General features: G+C 53.7%; 1 protein-coding gene across 1 annotated transcript in view; it reads right to left on the bottom strand.

The window, feature by feature from the left end:
• The window catches only part of Micall1 (MICAL like 1), a 29,476-nt gene that overhangs the window by 3,756 nt on the left and 8,009 nt on the right, over window positions 1-17,711 (bottom strand). Inside the window, exons 4-13 of the mRNA XM_036208139.1 lie at window positions 13,720-13,814; window positions 12,674-12,816; window positions 10,173-10,612; window positions 8,696-8,753; window positions 7,570-7,931; window positions 5,704-6,110; window positions 2,863-2,997; window positions 2,217-2,343; window positions 2,005-2,095; window positions 1,798-1,871 (exon numbers count right to left, since the gene is read on the bottom strand). Of these exons, the coding sequence (XP_036064032.1) occupies window positions 1,798-1,871; window positions 2,005-2,095; window positions 2,217-2,343; window positions 2,863-2,997; window positions 5,704-6,110; window positions 7,570-7,931; window positions 8,696-8,753; window positions 10,173-10,612; window positions 12,674-12,816; window positions 13,720-13,814 (1,932 nt within the window). The remainder of the gene's footprint in view (window positions 1-1,797; window positions 1,872-2,004; window positions 2,096-2,216; window positions 2,344-2,862; window positions 2,998-5,703; window positions 6,111-7,569; window positions 7,932-8,695; window positions 8,754-10,172; window positions 10,613-12,673; window positions 12,817-13,719; window positions 13,815-17,711) is intronic.

Here is a 17,711-nt window from a genome sequence, read left to right as displayed (position 1 = left end):
CTGCAGGCCATCCATACTGTGGGACGAGAGGAGGGCCCAGAGTGCCACTCACAAGCTCTTACAGAGATGGAGGTAGTTCTAGAAGAAAAAAACAAGGACACTCGGCTGCCCACCAAACACCCTTCAAGAGACTCCCTGTAGGGCCAGAAATCCTCAAGGACTTCCTGCCCACCAAACACACCATTCAAGGATGCTGTGCAGGACCAGCACCCTCAAAGGCTCCCTGCAAAAGACATTTGTTGGTGGCTTCTTATGGGAAGCTATATGGACTTCCTTGAGTGGACAGGGATGGGGATGACAAAGAACTTCCAGAGGCCCACCCGCAGAAGCAGTGTGGTCCCAGTCACACAGTGGAACATGTTTTCAAGGCCACAGAGGAGGGGAACTGGAGCCAGGAGGATCCCTGATGTCACTAACACTTGCCACCCACCCAGCCTCTTTCCTCTTCCCGGCCTCGTGCTATCTCACAGGACCACCTTCAGGGGCCCACCTATGTCTGGGTTCTCTCACCATCTGCAGGCTCCAGGGCTGGGTACCCACACCCGGCGCCCTCATGTGTGACATATCTAGAAATAAACATCTTGAAGCTACCAGGAACTGCCCCATTCCCCTATGAGCTCTCCTTACCAAAACTGAGGGTCAGGAAGCCCAGCCCCGTTCTGGGGACAGAGTACGGCTTCACAGTCTGCTCTGCCTTTCTTCCACCTAAAGCCTGGTAAGTTATGCTCTAATCTACATGTAGGGAAACTGAAGCTCTGGAAAACGAAGCCTCTGGCCAGCAATGCCCAGAGAAGGTGAGGCAGCCTGACCTCCTACATGGTGGACTTTCTTGGTATCTATGGACCCAACTCCCTCAGGGTCACATAAGCCACCTTTTTCTTCAAAAGCCATCGGGAGAAAGCCAAAAAGGACAGGGTGTACAGCCAGGGCCTTGGGGCTGATGCTTTCATACCCACTCTAGTCACACTGGGCTCCTGAGTGGTGGCCACACCCCCAACTGCCTGCTGAGTTGTGACTCACAGTTGGCAAAACATGCCTAGGACATTCTGTGACTTGAGGGCTCTCCAGTCTTCCAAGTTCCCCAGTCAATGGAGAGGCAAGACTCCAGAGAATATCAGAGAAATGGTATTTTGGTGTTGGGACAGACACAGGGCAAAGTCAGAGCTAGGAGCTCCTACACAAATGAAGAAATCCCAGCCTCTGAGTCCTTTTCTCTCTAACCTCAGCTGTGAAATGGAATGCCGAGCCTGGCATGATGTCACGACATAGGAAAGAGGTCAGAGCCCTGGATCCTTCCATGGCTCTGCAGTCTCTACTAGAAGGTATAGATCAGTGCACACCACACACACACACACACACACACACACACACACACACACACACACACACACACACACGGCAGGTCAGTGCACACCACAGCCACAGCCAAAAGAAGTGAGTTGCTCTCCTATCCATTCCACAACTCAGCCCTTGGCCCAACTGAAGTTCCCACCATGCCCAGATTCCACAAATATGGGTTCTAAGCGTCAAACTTGGGTCCACACACTTGCACAAGCACTTAGTAATAAGCAAGCCACCTCCCCAGACCTTCATGGTTTTGGTTTGGTTTTTCAAGACAGGGTTTCTCTGTGTGGCCCTGGCTGTCCTGGAACTCACTCTGTAGACCAGGCTGGCCTCGAACTCACAGAGATCCACCTGCCTCTGCCTCCCGAGTGCTGGGATTAAAGGCATGCGCCACTGCCGCCCGGCATTATTCCTCAGGTTTTAAGACAGGCTCATGTGGCCGAGCTGACTCACCCGGCTTGTTGAGAAGGCACCGCAGTTCAAACTCCACATCAGCCTGGCGCTGCTCCAGGTTCTGCTGCTTGACACTAGAGGGTGGGAAGAAGAGGAAGTAAACACTTCTTCAAAGTGCCCACCCACCCACACTGTGCTGTCACGGCAGAGGGGTGCAATTCCCAGTTCTCCGAGGAGGACCCCAGCAGGGAAGCGGGCAGGACTCACACATAGATGAGCTCTGACTCTCTCCGTACTAGCAGGTGCTTCTCATGGATGAGCTTGAACCAGTCCACCAGCATGTTGTCCTCGCTGCCCTCTGGAAGCCAGATCCCCACTGAGGCTAGAGCTGGCACCCCTCCCAGCTCAGCACCCCCAGACTGAGGGGCTCCCATCAACCCCCAGCCCTCAGCCAGCTCCTCTCTGCGGCCCCCCCGCACCATTGGCTCCTCCACGCAGCTTTTCCTCCAGCAGGACGCCACGGTGTTCCAGGGCATCCAGCTGGCGCTCAATCTTGTCCATCATGGTACTGATGTCATCCAAAGGGATATACTGGTCAGCCTGGACCTGCCCAACAATATTCCAGTCACCTAAAGAGCAGCAGCCCTCTGCTCCACCTGCTCCCCTCCAACTCATAGGGTCCCCTGGCCACTCCAGGCTCTAGGAACCCAGGTCCTGTCGCACAAGATGGTGTGACAAGAAAGCAGCATAGGTGTGGGGAAGGGCAGACGGGCAGGTCATGACCCCTCCCTACCGAGGGAATGACAGGCTCCCAGTGAGAGGTCTAAGGTCCCGCTCCAGAGGGCAGCCTCTCCCTTCTCTGTCACTCAGTTCTTTGTGGGGCAGTGAGCTAGTGTAACAGTTACAGAGCACCCTTCTGAGAAGCACAACTTTCTCCTGGCACTCACTCTCTGCCCTTGAACCTGCTAGAAACAAACATCCCACTCACTGCTCCTGGCTACACAGGAACTCTAGGCTAAGTTCAACCTTCCAACAGCGCCCCCCATAGGTCCCAGATGCTTAAGGCTGCTGAGGGGAGGGGGCTGGGCCCAGGCCAGCTGGGCCTTAGGGTCTCTCTGCCAGCACCTTGCGTTTGATGAGTGGAAAGCCATGTCCGGGGGCAGGGGGCCTCATGGGCTTGGCTCCTTTGGTGGCCTTCCTTACGGTTGGGGATGCAGAGGGAGATGGCTTCCGGTTGAAAGGATTCTCCTTGCAGGAAGACTGAAGGCAGAGACATGGCAGATGGTTAAGTCTGAGAAGTCTGATCATACAGGAGTATGGGAAGCAGGCCAGGACCCAAGTGGCAGGAGGGGAAGGGCTCAGACAAGAACAGAATCTCCCAAAGTTCCGTCTTTCCACACTCATTCGGCAAATGGTTCCATTTCCAGAGGGCTTCCCCAGTCTCAGTTCCCACACCGTACACATGTTCTGCTCAAGGGCATGGCTGGGTGAGAAGTTTCTGTCTGAGCCCAGTGTGGTGGTGGTGCACGCCTTTAATCCCAGCACTCGGGAGGTAGAGGCAGAGAGATCACTGTGAGTTCGAGAACAGCCTGGTCTACACAGTGATTTGCAAGACAGCCAGGGTTATATAGTGAGACCTTGTCTCCAATATAAAAAAAAAAAAAAAGGTAAGGCCAGGTGGTGGTAGCACACACCTTTAATCCCAGCACTCGAGAGGTAACAGACAGGTGAATTTCTGTGAGTTCAAGGCCAGCTTGGTCTACAGAGTGAGTTCCAGGACAGGCTCCAAAAACTACACAGAGAAACTCTGTCTCGAAAAACCAAAAAAAAAAAAAAAAAAAAAAAAAGGGGGAGGGTTAGAGGGCCAAAGGGCTGAGCAGGAGATTAGAGGGTGGGGAATTAAAATAGTCAGAATGCATTTTACATGTGTATGATAATGTTCAAAACACAAAACTAAATAGAGCTTAAAAACCAAAAATGAGTGCTTGCCTAACAAGTGCAAAACTTTGGGCTCTAGCCCCGGTACCACCTGCACACAGAAGCCTCCCTTAACGAATGCCCACTTACAGCTGAGCTAGCGCAGAGAGGTTAACCATCCACTTCCCGGAGGCCCAGTAGTATGAGGCCAAGGACTCCCACCCTTGACCACACAGTTATGATCTTCCCAGCCACGCTTTCTCCAGTGAAGGCTTCAGAGGCCCACCTCCCCCACCTTGGGTCACCCAGCAAGCAATGCAACAGCAGGATTCCCACCTTCCCTCTAGCTAACCGAGAGAGGCCATTCTCCCCTCCCTCCCCTCTCCTGCCCACCATGGACACACTCCGACCCTGGCTCTGCATCTTTCTGTTTCTCTAGAGACCCCTGCCCCCCCCCACGCCCAACAGTGCCCCTCAGCTTATGGAAAGCAGGTATCACGCCTGAGGCCTCAGCTTCCCTGGCCTGGCGGGGCAGGCCTTGCCCTCATCCAGTCAAGCTCCAAGCTGCACAGGGATTCTCTGAAGCAGAATTTGCCTACGCCAGGGCTGGACATGGCCAGACTAGCAGACTCAGGGGGCCTGGGGCAGAAACAGTGTGGTCACCCACAACCTGTTTCCTTCTCCACCTGCCTCTGACATCCTCTCCTAATACAGGAGGACAGTGGGGCTGGGCCAATTACGAAGACCCTGGGATCCCGCCCTCTCTCTGTTCAACACCTAGAGGAAGTCCAGGAAAGCCCAAGGCCTCTGAGCCCTTCCAGGCTTTTTAAGCCACAGAACATTCTCAAATCAGTCTCCATCCAACCCATGCTTCACTGCAAATGGAGATGGGCAGGCTGCAGAGTCGGCTTAGTGGTTAAGAGCACAGGCTGCTCTTCCCAAAGTCCACAGTCAGGGTCCCAGCACCCACATCAGGTGACCACCGGACCCCTGTAACTCCAACAAGGTCTCACACACCCTCTGCTGGCTACCATGGGCACTGCACTCACATGCACAAACCCATACACAGACACGTAATTTAAAATAAAGAAAAACTAAAGTCTATAAATAATAGACCTGGGAGAGTGCTATAAGCCCCCAAGCCCGTCACCTGCCAGCACCCCAAGATACCCAGAGGCTCTTCAGAAGAGTCTGGAAACTTGGCATTACCCGGTAGCTTACTGACAAAGCATTCTCACACAGCAGCTGGCAGAGCTGGAAGTGCCACACTTACGTGAGTGGCTGTGGCCAGATGCCCGGACAGGGCCCAGCTAGACCCTCCTCATGCCCGCTTTACCTCTGAGAGAAGACAGAGTCTAGCAAGTGTCTAGGGTTGGGCCTGGTCTGTCCTCCATAAGCATTCCCCATAACCCATAAAAGAGGAACCCAGAAAGGTGTGCATCCTGGGTCCTTAAGCCTGATGGGTGCTAACCTTGGCTCCTACAAACCGGGGTGGCTACCTACGGGAGTCATTTCAGAACCTGCTGACCAGACAAGGGGCCACTCAAGAACAGAAACCACTAGGCCTGTTAGACCTCGGGACTCCAGGTGTCCCACATACACAGGAGGTGGTCAGCAAGGACCAGCTGCCTCATGACATCTTGGCAAGAGCTGCAGTCTCTAGTGAAGAAGTCATCTTTCCTCTCCATGCTTCATTCCAGATTATATTCTAGCACAATCCTATGCCTGTCTCCCCACATAGACTGGAAAACCCCCCCCAGGGCAAACACAGGATCTTAATGAATATGTCCAAGGCCGGGCATCAGTGAAGCCAGTAGCTGAAGGGGTAGATGAGGTGTGGGTGAAGGGTAGAGGGGTGGACAGATCCCACGGTGTCAGTAAACAGTGAGCAGACAGACCAAGGGCTGGAGAAACACACAGATCAGTGCCTCGCACAGGTGATGATGGGTATGTCCACTCAAGCAGCCAGAAGACAGGCACTCTTGCCCCAAGATGAGCCGCACACCCACTAGCTAGAAGGCTGCTTTTGGGCACCCAGGGAGCACTCACCTTGATCTGCAGCTGTGGGGATGAGCTCCCCAGGGAAGGGACAGGGCTTCCGTCTCCAGCCAACAGGAAGGGAGTGGGGGTAGCGCCACTGCAGGGCTTGGTGGCCTGGGTACCTGGGCTGCCCCTGGTCCTGGCCTGTGGCCCCTGTTCACCACCAGGCTGCCCCAGCTCCCCAGAGGACGATAGGGAAGAGTTGGCTGAGGGGATGACGGAGTTCTCGGATGTGCCAGGGATACCAGGCACGTGCACCGTGGGATCTGAGGAGCTCTTGGGTACGGCAGGCGGCTCCAAGGGCTCTGCTTTGGCAGTCGGACTGGGGCCCTCAGATGACAGGCTCTCCACGCTAAGGGCTGGTGACGGTGTGGCTGAAGGAGGTTCCGAGTGGGACAGGCGGGAGACGTGGAGAACTGGGGAAGCAGAATAGCAGTAACGTTCAAGTGGGGGACAGGACTTCCCCAACACATCCTGCTCCCAGAGCTGGGGGTAGCCCTGGACACCAAGCTTTTTCCATCTGGATGGGCAAAGAGGCCAGAGAACACTAAACCCATGCCAGGACCCATGCACAAAGGCACTGGGCCACCAGACCCCATCTTGTACATGTGATGCTCTAGTGTGCCTTGTGGCACACTTACAGCCCTAACTTCTTACCCAGAAAGACAGTGGCCTTCTACTCACTTCCCCATATGCCCCATGATCCTCCCACACCCAAACCCACTCAAAGGCAAGCTGCTGGGGCAGATGGGGACTTCAGTACAGGGGAGGCAGGGGAAAGCAGACTGGCCTTGGCCTCCCGCACACAGACGGGAAAGACAGCAACAGCAGAGGTGGGGGCAGCATTGCTGCCGTCAGGGCTGGGCCAGGCACTGCCAGGCACAGCTTTATCCTGCAGATGGCATGGATCATGCCTCCACAGCCATCATCGTACTTCCCGGATGAAGCCACAGACTCAGGAAAGGGTCCTCCCCATCACTTTGTCCAATTTCAGAGCTCATGTCCCCATTACCCCAAACCTACCCAGCAAGGGGACCCAGGGCATAGGCCACCAGAGCATTTGCCTGTAATTGCTCCTAGCAGGTACTTGGTCCCACAGAGCTCTCAGCCACACCCCTAGGAGTGGGAAGGGGCCAAGAGTTGAAGACAAAACTGAGGTCAAACCAAAACATATGGCAGCGTGCTGGAGTGAAGGGACTACAGGGAGAGGAGAGGCCCAGCGCCTGGAGCCGACCCCCATATCTCCCCCTCTCTCTCTCTCTCTCTCTCTCTCTCTCTCTCACACACACACACACACACACACACACACACACACACACACACACACACACACACGAGAGGACCAAGGTCAGATCAGGGAAGGGACCAAGCTCTACAAAGCCAGGTAGGAGCCAAGCTGCTCAGTGGCTGGGGAGACAGACAGGGAGGCAGGGTTCAAGTTACCTCCTGCCTCATGCCTGTCAGAAGCCCAGTGTGGAGCTCTACTGGGCACCTCCCTGACTCCCTCGCTGAATTAGCATGAATAGAAAGTGTTAAAAGTTGGGGTTCCAGCTGGGGCAGTGGTGGTGCACACCTTTAATCCCAGCACTCGGGAGGCAAAGCCAGGCGATTATCTGTGAGTTCGAGGCTAGCCTGGGCTACCAAGTGAGTTCCAGGAAAGGCGCAAAACTACACAGAGAAACCCTGTCTCGAAAAACCAAAAAAAAAAAAAAAAAAAAATTGGGGGCTCCAATTCTGCCTCCACTGCTTTAGCGCTGTGGAGTGCCTCCCCTAAGAAGTGGCAATAAGCCACCCCTTCCAGGAAATGAGAGCCCGTGCACCCCCAGCGTACGAAAGCACCAAGAAGCTCCCTGCACCCCCAGACCCAGCACTCACCAAGTGGGGAAGCACTGGGTGCTCTAGGGGCAGGGCGTTTCTTTGTCTTGGGGCTGCTGGTGGGGGTGATGCCGTACCAGGGGTGCAGGGACTTGGGTGTTGACTCTGGCGGGGTTGGGGCAGGGCTTGGTACTGCTGGGGCTGACTCTTCTTCCTCCTCGTCCTCCTCAAAGGGGTTGTAGGGCGTGGGCTCCGGCCCAGCTACTGGGCTCTTCTGGGTCCTTTCTTCCGGGCCTCCATTTTCCACCTGTCTGCCCGGCGGCCCAGGACTGCTGCTGCTCGGGGGCAGCGGGGCTGGCTTCTTCTTGGGCTCTGTCTGCACCAGTGTGATCCATGGGGGGTCCTTCCTTGGTGCTGGCATCCTAGAGGGAGACCGCGGCGAGGGGTCAGCCTTCTGCCCTTTAGGAAGTTCTGGTCTGTCCCAGAGGAGGGAGAAAAGCTGCCCCTCTGTTCTCCCAAGCCTAGCCCCAAGGTGGGGCCAGGAACAAAGCTGAAATGGGTTACCGCGTTCACATCCCAACAGGGCAGGCACCTTGAAGCCCAGGGAAGACAGGCTTTCAATCACACAGCTGCTTTCAATCCAGCCCGAAAAAGGGGCTGTGTGACATTTAATGATGTCACCCACCTGTCACCCACCTCTCTACGCCTCAGGCTCCACGGAGGCTTAACTAACATTCCGTTTCACAGGGTCCAGTGAGCTCTACATCCCGTCCCCGAGTATGGCCACACACCAGGAGCTGCACAAACATTCACTAGTAGGACACAGTGGCCCCTTACCCCTCACAGGGCAGCCATCCTGATGAGGATGGTTCTCAAATAAGAGCTAGAGCCATGTCCTCCCCAGATGGAGGGGGGGGGGGGGGCGGGCACAACAGCTGTGCTTTTCCAGGCCTTTCGATGCTCTAGGAACAAGGCCTAGACCCCATGTCATGTAGGAAGAACAGGCTTGGGAGGCAAAGTGACTCTAGAGGTGGCTGTCCCCTTGGAGCACAGGCCAGGCAGGTTGGGGACATGGCTTTCCTTCCTCACCCAGAGAGGAGCCTCCCTGTGGGCTCAGAAAATCCTTTCCCCATCTGGGCCCTACAAACCCCCACTCCCTATAGAGGCCTTTCAGGGGCCAGCATACCTCTCTGCCAGCTTGGGCGTCCCTCTTGGCCTGGGAACAGGGGGTTCCTGCAGTCTTCCTAGGCGTGAAAGGACAATGAACAGGCCTTCAGGGACTGCAGAGGGGCACCGAGAGCCAGCAACAAGGAGTGTCCTTGTGCCCTACCTAGCAGGTCACAGACGAGGTGACCACCTCCTCGCCCAGCCCTCAGGGAGATTAGATAAGATGGGAGGTGAGTAGGAGAATGGCCAGTCAGAGGCTGCAGCCAGGCTTCTGACAGGCCCAACTGCATGTTAGCTGCAAAGTCCCAACCCAAATCCCCTCAGTCACTTACTCTATACCAGGGTATCTACCCAGGTGCCACCTCCACCTGGAAGCCTCCCTTGACTCCAACTATCTGAACCCCACAGCCTCGGCTTCCTTCCATCCACCCCAGCAATGTGTCTCTACACTGCACCATATCACTTATGGCTATATCACCTATGCCTGTCACCCTTGGAGACTTTTCCTCCAAGAAAACACAACAAGGTCCAAGCATGATCTATCTGTGTCCCTGGTACCCAACCCTAAGCCAGCCTCCAGGAATGCTGAGCAGATTCAAACACACAGAGTGTTCTGGCACAAGTCCCAGGATGCTCTCTCCCTTGGGCCTTCCTTGCCTTCCCTGACCGAACAATAAGGGATGCTCGGCATATCTCAGGTTCCCATGAGCTCTCGGCATACATGGAAGTCATCCAAGAATAGACCGCAGACAGCAGGCCAGGAGTCCCCACTGCAGTTCCGGTGCATTCAGAGGCCCTCAGCCCACTGCCCTCCCCAGGCCCCTTAGTTCTCCCTAGACAGATCAAAGACATGCACTGTGGGAGTGAGAAGTTACCTGGAGCATACCTGGGGATGAACCAGGAATGACACCAACACGTACAGTCCCAGGGACACTCAGGACACATAGATGTACACTTGCTACATTCCAAACCACAAGACAGAAACAAAACACACACACGGAACACACATGGGACACAGGTGGGGCCGTGGTTTGTGCTGTGCCAGTCTGGGGAACAACATGGCATGAAGCCCCAGGTGACTGGCACACACACAGGTGACATCACAGAGCACACACAGGTGCCAGCTCGGAAAGCAGTTCACAGGGCTGCAGAGACGCCTGTGCAGATAAGAACACTGCCGCTCTTCTAGAGGACCTGAGTTCGGTTCCCAAGACCCAGATGAGGTATCTCACAACTGTCTGTAGCTCCAGCTCTAAGGGATCCTATGTCCTCTTCTGGACTTCAGACTTTATGGGCACCTACAGTCATATGCACAGGCACACACATATACACACAATTTAAAATAAATCTAAAAGAAAGACAAGGAAGGAAGGAAGAAAAAAAGAAAGAAAAAAGGAAGCAGATACTATTCCTGGAACAGAAAGAAGGCTATTTACATGCCCACAGGAGGGAAGACATTCAGCCAGCATGCCCCATCCATCTGTGCCCTCACTCACCATTCACAAGGCCGCTGCTGACACCCTGCTCCACCAAGCCATCCTGCTGCAGGCTAGACCGAGGACGTGGTGTCGGGGGTGTCAAGGCTGAGCTCTCAGAAGCCTTCCTGGGGGCAGGTGTGGGCCGGCCAACAGGGGGACTGGCCAACTCCTGGGGCTTGCTGGGAAGAGGTGGCTTGTGCAGGGTCTGGGGCTGTACCTCGGAGCTGGCCTGGAGCCCATCTGCCTCGGCGACCGCGGGCACACTTGGGCTAAGGTCACTCTCCTCCCCATCCTTGGCTGCTTCTGCTACCTGCTGCTGCTTTGGCTGTGAGAAGGGCCTAGCTGCGGACCGGCCTCCTGGACCCAGCCTGGTGCAGCGTTCTGCACACACAAAGGTGCCTTCCTCGGGCCCGCTACTGTAAGAGCCTGGGAGCAGCGTGCTGGAACACTGCCGGCATCTGCAGAGGACAGAGCAGGGATTCCCTTAGCAGGGCACATTGGCCAGGCCCTGGGTAAGTCCCCATCAGAGACCAAAGAGACTCCTTCACCCCCTCCTTCAACCCTGGCTCTACACCCCGGACTTTCCAGGAGAAAAAGAACATGGTAACTGCCAGAATCAGAGGGGAACAGCAAACCACAGCAAACTAGGAACAGGACTTGTGAAACATGCTGTGTGATGCAAGGGGAAGAGAAAGTGTCCCGGGGTTTGCCCCAGGGGAACACTGCCCGAGCCAGTGACTCGGGCAATCCAGAGGGCTCCCTACCTACCAGGTTTATCTTAAGTTTTTGTTTCATTTTGTTTTCCAGGGCTGGGAACCAAAGCCAGAGCCTCAAAAAAAAAAAAAAAAAAAAAAAAAAAAATGCTCTTGACACTATGTGCTACCCTTAGGCCGAAGTCCATTGGTTTGGGGGTGGAGCCCAGAGCCTTTGCATACTGGATAAGCACTCCACCACTGAGTCACCCCACACCCCACCTCCCGACCTCAGGCTGGCTTGCTCTTAATGAACTAGAATACAACAGATCGGAGTGACCCAGAGGGGCTGGACGCAGCTGCAGGAGGCTCCTGTACAGGTCACGCGTCTACTGACACACGTTTCATACCATGTAAGTACACCTAGTGATATCCAATGCGTGTCTGGGGGGATTTACTTTTTAAGACTTACTTATTTTATGTGTTGGACTGTTTTACCTACATGTAGATCTACGCACCGCATGTATACCTGCTGCCAAAGGAGGCCAGAAGAAGGCATCAGGTCCCCTAGAACTAGATTACGGAAGACTGAGAGGGGCCGTGTAGGCGCAGGGAGTTGAACTTGGGACCGCCACAAGAGCGGCCACTGCTTTTTTTTTTTTTTTCCAATTATTTTAAAAGATTTATTTGCCGTGTATTATGTTTACAGTGTTCTGCCTGCGTGCCAGATCTCATTACAGATGGCTGTGAGCCACCTTGTGGTTGCTGGGAATTGAACTCAGGACCTCTGGAAGAGCAGTCAGTGCTCTTAACCTCTGAGCCATCTCTCCAGACCCCGAGCAGCCACTGCTCTTAAGCACTGAGCCTTCTCTTTGGCATCTCAGATGTACTTTTTAAAAAAGTCAGGGATGGTGGTGCACACCATTTAGTTTTGTTTTGTTTTTAAAACAGGGTCTCACTTTGTATCCCTGGCTGTCCTGGAACTCACAGAGATCTGCCTGCCTCTGCCTCCCGGGTGTTGGGATTAAAGGGGTGGGCCACCGCCGCACCCGGTAAAGGTGGTGCACACCTTTATTGCAGCATTTGGAGACTGAGGCCAGAGAAATACCAGTTTCAGGCTAGCCTGGGCTACACAGTGAGGCACTGCCGATAGATAGATAGATAGATAGATAGATAGATAGATAGATAGATAGATAGATATGAAAACGCACAAAGGAAATCCTGGCTTCCTCAGGTTTTTTGGGAGGATAGCTCAGTGGTAGAGTACTTGCCAAGCAGGCACAAGACTGGGTTCGGTCCCAGCACTACAAAACCAAACAAACAACTTGGCATCCCCAGGAAGTCACACTTAAATGTAAGAAAATTCTGTTTCAACTGAGCTCCAGTGATGAGTGGGGGCTGGGCACAATGCTCGGTGGTGGGATGCTTGCCCTGCAAATGCCTGGGCCTGGGTTCAAGCCTCAGCACCTCAACCAAGAAGACTGTGGCTGGAGAGATGGCTTAGCATTTGAGAGCACCTGCTGCTCTCTCAGAGGACCTGAGTTTGGTTCTGACACACACATCAGGCAGCTCACAACTGCCTGTAACTCCAGCTGGCTTCCAAGGGCATCCCCATATTCTCACACATGAAATGAGAATGGGAGGTGAATTCTGTGACCAACTGGGTCTCTTTCTCCTAAGCCAGACTGTTCCTCTATAGATTGAGGGTAAGTTCGGTGCTTGGCATGAACAGCCCAATGGGTGTGAACGGTACAGTGGGTGCTGACCCCAAAGGGGGCTCCCCCCCCTCCAGGTGCTGGGAGACATGCCCTGCCCTGCAGCACTCACCGGAAGCAGTGCCGGTGGTAGAGCCTGCCCTCGGCCAAGTACCGCTGCACCAGGTGCACCCGCTGCCCACAGGCTGCGCATGTGCTGCTGGGGGGCTGCTGTTTGCCCTGCTCAGACAGGCTGTCTGAGGAGAGGTCATCACCCTGCAGGAAATGGGGCACAGTTACCAGCCATGCTGCTCCTGGGTAGTTCCCTTCCCGTCCCCATCTCAGCTATGTCCCTCAAGGGTACACCAAGCTCCATGGTGCTGACACATGAAGATCAGAGTCCTAGCAGAGGCTGAGGACAGGTGTCGCCTTCTCCCACACGAGGAAGCCAGAGGCCACCCAGAGAAGGGCAGCTTTCTCTGCCAAGCCAGTACGGAAACAGATCCAGACTTCCAGCTTCCAAGGAAGGGCTCCTGGCTGTACAGTCTTTCCTGGTGGCTGCTCCAGCCAACCTTCTTTTCCTCCAGGTGGCCTTGGCTCTCCAGCAACTAACCCACTGGTGCCAGCCCACTTAGGCTGTCTGGGCACCCACTCTGGGCCTGCTGCTCTCTAAAGCCGATGAAAAGCTGATACCCTTTGCAAAGGGGACTAACAAGGCGCCCCCGCCCCCCACTTCTCTACTGAGTGACCTTGGACAAAGGACTAAACCTCCACTGAGTCATTGTTTCCTGTCTGGACAACAGGGCCTGAGAGATTCCGCTGTGGAGGGGCCTCAGTGAAATCACCCTGAGTGGTTGCAAACTGGGACTCCACAGAGTCAAAGGGAATATTCGCATCACTGTGCATCACTGTGCATGGAGCTCCTGACCGTCCCATGATGGCAAGGACAGCATGTGGTCTGTCCACTCAGTCACAGTAACGTGACTCGCTCAAGCTCTGGAGAAAACATCCAGGCTCCCTGCTACAACATGGGGCTGGTGGGCTGGGAACCGAGCGGGACAAGAGCAGAGAATGCCCTCTGAACACGGCCAGGGCCAACTTCCTCCTGCAACAGTGACTGTACCAACGACAGCTGCGGCCCTCCACCTCGCCTACTCTTCCGCCCAGGGGTCTGCCTACCTGAACCTCCTCTCCCGGTTGCACAGCAGGTGATGCAGGTGTGGGGGAGGGGGGTGCAGGGTCCTTTCCTGGTGTGGGTCGTGCTGGGACAGCAGCTACAAGACAGGAGAGACCCTGAGGCAGGCACAGAACCTGGAGCCCAGGGAGGGGCCAGCCCACCCAGAGCTCTCCCGCCACCACCTCTGGGCAGGACACCGGGCGCAACTATACTCCATGTAACGCGGACCAGGAAACACTTCCACTTTGAAGCCATGTGCCAGGGCCAAGCCACTCACTCAGCCTTGCAGAGCCTCCGTCACAGGGAGCCAGTGACTGACACTGTACAGGACTGCCTGCCATAAGCACGGCTGCAGCAGGCTGAGTCCCAGCTTCCTTGAAGGCTCAGGGAGGTGGCCTACTCCCTGAGGTCACCTGCCTGTCTCCAAGTGGGCAGTTGTGGCCAGGAGTCAGGGGAGACTCCACACACGTAACCAGGACTTCCCTCAGACCACCTGCCTCCTCCACCACCTAGTGTCAAATTGAGAACCTCGCCTGCACCCAAGGAACAAAACAAAACCCAACCTCTAACTCCTCTAGAACTGTGCAGCACGAAGCAGTCCCTAGGTGGCGATTTAACCAGTCAAGTATCCAGACAGCTCATCCATAGAGCGCTTGACTAGCATGATCAAGGCTCTGAGTTCAATCCCCAATACTGAAAATAAACAAGGTATGCACATGTGTGTATGTGTGGTACACACCTGTAATCCCAGTACCTGGGATCATAAGACCAGAGGATTGTGAATTCTGAGCTAGTCTGGGCTACAAAGCAAGACCCTGTCTCAAAATTAATTAATTAATTAGTTAATTAATTAAAGGGCCAGCAAGATGATGCAGCAGGTGAAGGCTCTTGGTGCCAAGGCTGATGATTTGAGCTCAATCTCCAGAACCCACATGGTAGATGGACAGTATTTGTGCACACAAACTAAATAAATAAATGTGAATTATTATTATTATTATTATTATTATTATTATTATTATTAATTTTGGTGAGCAGAAATTCCAAGACAGGGTTTCTTTGTGTAGCCCTGGCTCTGTAGACCAGGCTGGCCTCAAACTCACAGATATCCATTTGCATCTGCCTTCCACATGTTGAGATTAAAGGCGTGTGCCACCATTGCCAGCTTAAAAAAAAATGTCTCTTACAGAGGACCTGGCTTGACCTTTGTCAGCACCTACATGGCAGCTCACAAACACCTTAACTCCAGTTCCAGGGGATCCAATGCCTTCTGGTCTCCTACAGGATACTGCACACACATGAGGCACAGAGATATGCTCAGACACACACACACACACACACACACACACACACACACACACACACAAGCATTTCTAATGATGATAATACAATTTAATTAAATAAAAGTTCCTTGCAGAGGTCTACAATAATGTTCAGCAAGCCTCTAGTCCCAGGCCTTAAAAACACCCTTCAGGGATGAAGCAGGTGACAGTTAGCCATCTAAACAATGGCACAGGGGAGGAACAACTATGTCAGATGGGAAAGGACTGATTCCTAACGCTTGTGTCATGTACACACACGTGTGAACCTGGGAGTGTGGCAGGAAATGCATCTCTTTTTCTGTTTTGTAGTATTTTTATTGAGACAGGGTCTCACTATGTGCCCCTGGTTGCCATGGAACTATACAGACCAGGCTGGCCTCAAACTCAGAGATCCACCTGCCTCTGCAGCCCTAGCGCTGGGACTAAAGGTGTGGGCCACCATGCCTGACTGGAATGCATGTCTTAGTGTGAGTCACAGTGAAGAGGTTTGGAAACTCAGCAGCCTAGGCAAGTCCCTGGGGAGATTCCCTTGGACGGCACCTCTCCTCTTCCTCCCGGGTCCCCATGCTGCTCTAGCCTGCCACACCCCTCCCCACACCTTCACAGCTGTCTCCTGCAAGCTTCAAATATCACCTCTGAGGCCCTCTGAGACCATGCATCAAAGTGAGCTCTGCCCTTCGCTCAGCTCCTAAGAAATGTACGGTCGCACGCTTTCTTTCCCTTCCTCCAGCATCACACAACACGCTCCCCGAAACTCTTCCCCCAGAAGCCAACTTAGTGCCTGGCACACAGCAGGGCCTCTGAAAGTAATTGCTAAGGGCATGAGAAGTTTCAGGTACTGGGGCAACAAGGCTGTGCAGACGGGTGACGGTCTGCAGGGGAAGGAGACTAGGAAGATACGGGGCTAGGCAGGGCTCAGTGCTAGGTGCCTGTTTAGAATGTGGGAAGCACTGGGTTGTACATATGTAAGTATATTCTGTGTGTTCCCCAGGAGAAAGGGGCAGTGGTTACTGTCCAGATGAGAGGCCAAGCAGGAAAGAACTGGCTACAAACACACACACACACACACACACACACACACACACACACACACACACAGTACAATACAAGACCATCTAGGGGAGGGAACACAGGATTGGAACACATCACAGCGGTGGCGGATGGGATAAAAATGGTTTATATCTAGGAGTCAACTGATATAAAAGATACAAACTTTATCAATGCAACCCCACAGGACACCCCACCTGGAAGGTAAGCCTAGGAAGTGACTTTGGGGAAGGACTTCCAGTGATACATGATTGGTCACAAAGAGACTGGGAAATAAAGTAAGCATGACAATACGCATCTGTAACCCTCGATTAGTTGAGGAAGAAGTTTCAGACTAGCCTGGGCTACATGAAGAGACTGAAAGGGGTGGGGGGAGGGAGGAGGACAGAGTAGAGCAGTGCAGCCTGGGAAACTGGAGGACTTGTGACCAGGGTCACACAATCCCCTCATGGCCCCGGACTAGCAAGCAAGCGACACTCAATTGCCGGTACAGACTCGCGTGACCTTCTGTTACAGCGGCCTCGCTCCCAGGAACACCACCAGAACTAGAAAACACCATCTGGTTGAAGCTCGTCTTTTCTGAATCAACACACAGTACCCTGTAGATGCTAGTCATTTCCCAGACTGCGAAAGTCACAGTCAGGAAACCAAACCACCCAAGCTGGGGACCCGTGAGTAACAACAAGCATCCTGAGTCCTAAACCAGAGAGGGCAAATGTGCTCTGCACATCCCCCTTTCACTCCTCAGAGCAACCCTGTGAGGTGGGCTCTATGCATAAATAACCCTATTGCAAAGAGGAGACCAAGGTGGGAGGTTAACAATTAGGCCCACGTTACTCACAGACTGAAAAACCAAAGGGAAAAGTCTGAGGCCATGGTCTTATCTCTACTGAAGCTAGACTGCTTCCCACCAGTGGCTCTGGGGTCTTCCAATGCAGCTGACCTTGGCATGTGCAGATACCAAAGTTCCAGCATGCTCCAGCCAGCTACATGCATCCTCCATACACTTTTTTTTTTTTAAACCTAGTTTAAAATTGTAAGGTTTTCTTTTGCATTTGATTACGTGTGTATGTGTGCATCTAAGTGTTGCTCTGTCCACATGAGTGCAATGCCCACGAAAGCTAGATCCTCTGGAGCTAGTTACAGGCAGTTATGAGCTGCCAGGCGTAAGTGCTGGGAACAGAACTCAGTCTTTTTTTTCCAAAACAGGGTTTCTCTGTGTAGCCCTGGCTGTCCTGGAACTCACTTTGTAGACCAGGCTGATCCGCCTGCTTCTGTCTCCCAAGTGCTGGGATTAAAGGTGTGCACCACCACCACCCAGCTCTGAACTTAGTTTAGTCTTTATTAACAACCGAACCATCTCTTCAGTCCCTAAGATTTTAATGTTTATTTACTTTGGGGGTAGGGAGCTTGAAAGTGCCATGGTCAGGAGGTAATTTCAGGAGTCAGTTCTTTCCCTCAACCGTGTAGACTCTAGGAACTCAACCCAGTCATCAGCCTTGGCAGCAAGCGCCAGCTCAAAAACTGACTATTTTTTCTTAAGACAAGATCTTACGTCTCCCAGACTGTGTAGCTGACAAGGTCTTTGACCTTCTGGTCTTCCTGCCTCCATCTCCCAAATGCTGGGA

This window comes from Onychomys torridus, chromosome 16 (assembly GCF_903995425.1).
Source record: "Onychomys torridus chromosome 16, mOncTor1.1, whole genome shotgun sequence".
NCBI lineage: Eukaryota > Metazoa > Chordata > Mammalia > Rodentia > Cricetidae > Onychomys > Onychomys torridus.
Note: the sequence above shows the minus strand (reverse complement) of the source record. Positions and strands in the feature narration are given on the sequence as shown.